The sequence below is a fragment of the Prionailurus bengalensis genome, chromosome C1 (assembly GCF_016509475.1).
Source record: "Prionailurus bengalensis isolate Pbe53 chromosome C1, Fcat_Pben_1.1_paternal_pri, whole genome shotgun sequence".
In the NCBI taxonomy this organism is placed as follows: Eukaryota; Metazoa; Chordata; class Mammalia; order Carnivora; family Felidae; genus Prionailurus; species Prionailurus bengalensis.
This window is the reverse complement of record NC_057345.1, coordinates 214,715,305-214,718,495: the sequence shown is the minus strand read 5'-3', so window position 1 is coordinate 214,718,495 and position 3,191 is coordinate 214,715,305. Positions and strand designations below refer to the sequence as shown.

The 3,191-nt window shown below is 57.7% G+C and overlaps 1 protein-coding gene across 1 annotated transcript; it reads right to left on the bottom strand.

Moving 5' to 3' along the window:
- Positions 1–1,272: 1,272 nt before the first annotated feature.
- TEX44 (testis expressed 44) lies at positions 1,273–2,870 on the bottom strand. The gene has a single exon (XM_043578159.1). The coding sequence runs from the start codon at positions 2,592–2,594 to the stop codon at positions 1,410–1,412; it is 1,185 nt and encodes a 394-aa protein (XP_043434094.1). The 5' UTR covers positions 2,595–2,870; the 3' UTR covers positions 1,273–1,409.
- Positions 2,871–3,191: the final 321 nt, after the last annotated feature.

The following is a 3,191-nucleotide window of genomic DNA, read 5'->3' as shown; positions in this document are numbered from 1 at the left end:
CGGTCAGGTTGAGCTGCTCCCCAGCTAAGCAGGCCTCACACCTGCCCCAGCTTTTGTTCCTCTCCCCTCTGTCGGGGTGGACGCTCCCTTTCCTCTCTTCCCAGGTCCGACTCGGTTGATTCTCCGGAAGACCCTGATTACTGGGATCTGGATCGACAGTCTTCCTCCTCCGAATTCTTTGCTCTCACTATGAGGACATCTCCTAGCTCACCTACAGCACGTGGCAGCTCCTTGAGAAAAGGGGGTAGACACGCCTGGTTTGTCTTGGCATCCCCTTGGGGTCTGGGGTGATCTGCAGGGGCGGGGTGGCAAAGGGGCGCCTCTGGGCTCAGGCAGGTGACATCAATCACGGATGCAGGCCAGGGGTGGTCCCTCTAGACAGGACAGCTTGGCTACTGGTTGCTCTGAAGAAATAAGGCTCTTAGGTTTCTCAAGAGAAGCAGGAATATCTTTTTTTTTTTTTAATTGTTCTTAATGTTTATTTATTTTTGAGAGAGAGAAAGAGAGAGAGAGAGAGCATGAGCGGGGGAGGGGCAGAGAGAGAGAGGGAGACACAGAATCCAAAGCAGGCTCCAGGCTCTGAGCTGCAGCACAGGGCCTGACACGGGACTTGAACTCACGAACTAAAAGATCATGACCTGAGCCAAAGCCTGACGCTTAACTGACTGAGCCACCCAGGTGCCCTGGGGTTTTCCTGGTTTTAAATCTGAAAGTCCCACCTCCCAGGAACCCTCTTAGTTCAGACCAACCCTCAGGCAAACACGGATGGTCGGTCACCCTACTAGATCCCTGTTCCCACCGTGTCCCCAGACCGCTGGAGGATAATCATGGTGGCAGCTGAACTGTGTCAGCTTGTTAAGTGCCAGGCACCCTGTGTTAAGCCCTGCATTGTTCCCCTCATGCCTCATAACCTCTTCACGATGCGGATTCGTTATCCATCCTGTAGGCGAAAATCAGAGGTTCAGAGGGCAAACTGACTTGCCCCGGATCAGTAAGAGCCCTGGCGTGTGAACCCCAGTTCACACTGGTCTGACTCTATTCTCAGTCCCCTTGGAGAGCCCAGCAAGGCCCTGGGGAAGAGTCCGGCCTCACTTCCTCAGGAACACACTTAAGTGGGTGGGGGTCCCTCTAGGATCAATGTTTGTAAGTCTGAGACCCCCACGCCTGGCCCCCCAGCCCTGCCAAGCTCTTCTCTTTCTGGACTTCAACCTCCAGCCCCTGAATCGGACAGCCCGGGAAGCCCTCGGGGGACACCTTTCTGCGCTTAGAAAATAAACGCTCACCAGTGATTTATTGCCTGATCTGGGGAGAGCCAGCCCGGGCAGGGGTGGGCGAGGCAGCAGGGGCATGCGGGTCCCAGGCTCTCGGGAGGTTGCTGAGCCGGTCCTTCGGGGCTCCCTTCGTAGCCTCTAGTCAGGGTCTGGTCTGGCAGGGGCCCTGTGTGGGCTGAGGTGGCTGATCAGGTAGCGCATGGCCGAGCGGATGCCCCCTATAGTCCTCTGCTCCACCGTCTCCAGCATGTGGGTGACAGAGCGCAGGGCCGAGCCAGTCCCTGTCATCAGCCCAGAGGAGAAGGTGTTCCCCAGGATGCTGGAGATGGAGCGCAGGCTGGGCCCGCTGCTCTGCAGCACGTCTGTCGCGGAGCTGTGGCCAGAAGCCAGGAAGGCCGTGGCCATGCCCATGGTGGTCTCAGACCACACTAGGATATCTGCCAGGGAGCTGATGGACCCCTCACCTCCGCCCAGCAGGCTGGTCATGGAGCGCATATAGCTGTTGTCCTCATTGGCCATATAAAGGCTGACATCCAGGGGCCTCCTCCCCGGGGCCACCTCGCGGGGGCCAGGCGAGGGGGGGGCACTGCCTCCTCGTGCGGGCGGGAGCTGCTCAGCCTGCAGATATTCTGAGCCGCCCACCAAATCCTCCTCAGTCCCTCCCTGGGACTCAGCAGTAGTCGAAGCTTCAGTGTCAGAGTTCAAGGTCTCCGGACCCTCAGGTTCCCCCTCAAGAGTCCCTCCTTCAGCGGTGGTGGTGGTGCCCGTGGTCTCAGTGTCCTCCTGACCACCCGAGTCTGCAGAGCTCACAGCGGGCTGAGTGTCCTTTCCGGGGAACTGTGCCTTAGCAGCTGCCATAGTTGGAGCTAATTCTTGGTCACTGTCCGGGGTACCCGACATTTGTAGGGTCTCTTCTTCCCCCAGGGGGTCTCGTTGGGAGGTCTGAGGACTCAGAGACATGCTTGCATTTTGCACCAGTCCCTCCCACGCTGGGTCCTGGGAGCTCGTGGGCATTTGTGGAGCGTTTGAGGCCTGGTGGTCAAGCAGGGCTGTGGCCTCCTTAGGCTCCTGGCTGTCCCCTACGGCAGCGTCATGTTTGTCCTTGTCCCCAGATTCTGATGAGGACTGGGAGGTGACCTGCTCAATGGAGACCTGATCTACATCCTGCTGTTCAGGTGATACGGTGGCACTGTTAGCCGTTGGGACATCTGCAAGGAGTGGGTCCTGACTTTGGGACCCCACTGTTGAAGTGTCTGTGGGCCTGCTGTCACCATGTGTGGGGATGCTGGGAGCTCTGGTCTCCCCCAAGGGTGAGGTGGTCATCTAGGCCCTCTGTCACTTGTGCTGGTTGAGGGAGTGGCCACGGCCCTGCGGGGCCAAGTTGTCCAGGTGGTGAGGTCACAGGGGGCTGGAGGCAGCTGGCGATGTCATAGGTGCTTGCACCGCACGGCTCCTGAGCCTCTGGAGTGGCCGCCCTAGCGAGCTGAGTTTGCAGGAATATGAGGAGAGAAGGGCAAATGTTTTGGGGAAAAAGTGGACGTGTGTCTACAGGTGCAGCTGCTGGCGCCCACAGGAGTCGTGGGACTCAATGTTGTTTAATAAATGTTGTAAGGGGCCCCCCTGGGCGACTTAGTCCATTAAGCGTCCGACTCTTGATTTCGGCTCAGGTCAGGATCTCAGGATTTGTAGGATCTGGCCCTTGTCAGGCTCTGTGCTAACAGCTTGGGATTCTCTCTCTCCTCTCTCTCTGCCCCTCCCTCACTTGTTCTCTCTCTCTGTCTCTGTCTGTCTCTGTCTCTGTCTCTCTCTCTCTCACACACACGCACCCACACACACAGAATAAATAAACTTTAAAAAAGTAAATGAATGTTGCCAGGAGCCACCTCCAGCACCTCTCTGTCCACACTGGTGACTCGGTAC

Coding starts and splice junctions, on each gene's coding strand:
- TEX44 (XM_043578159.1), bottom strand. CDS start 2,594: ATGACCACCTCACCCTTGGGGGAGACCAGAGCTCCCAGCATCCCCACA.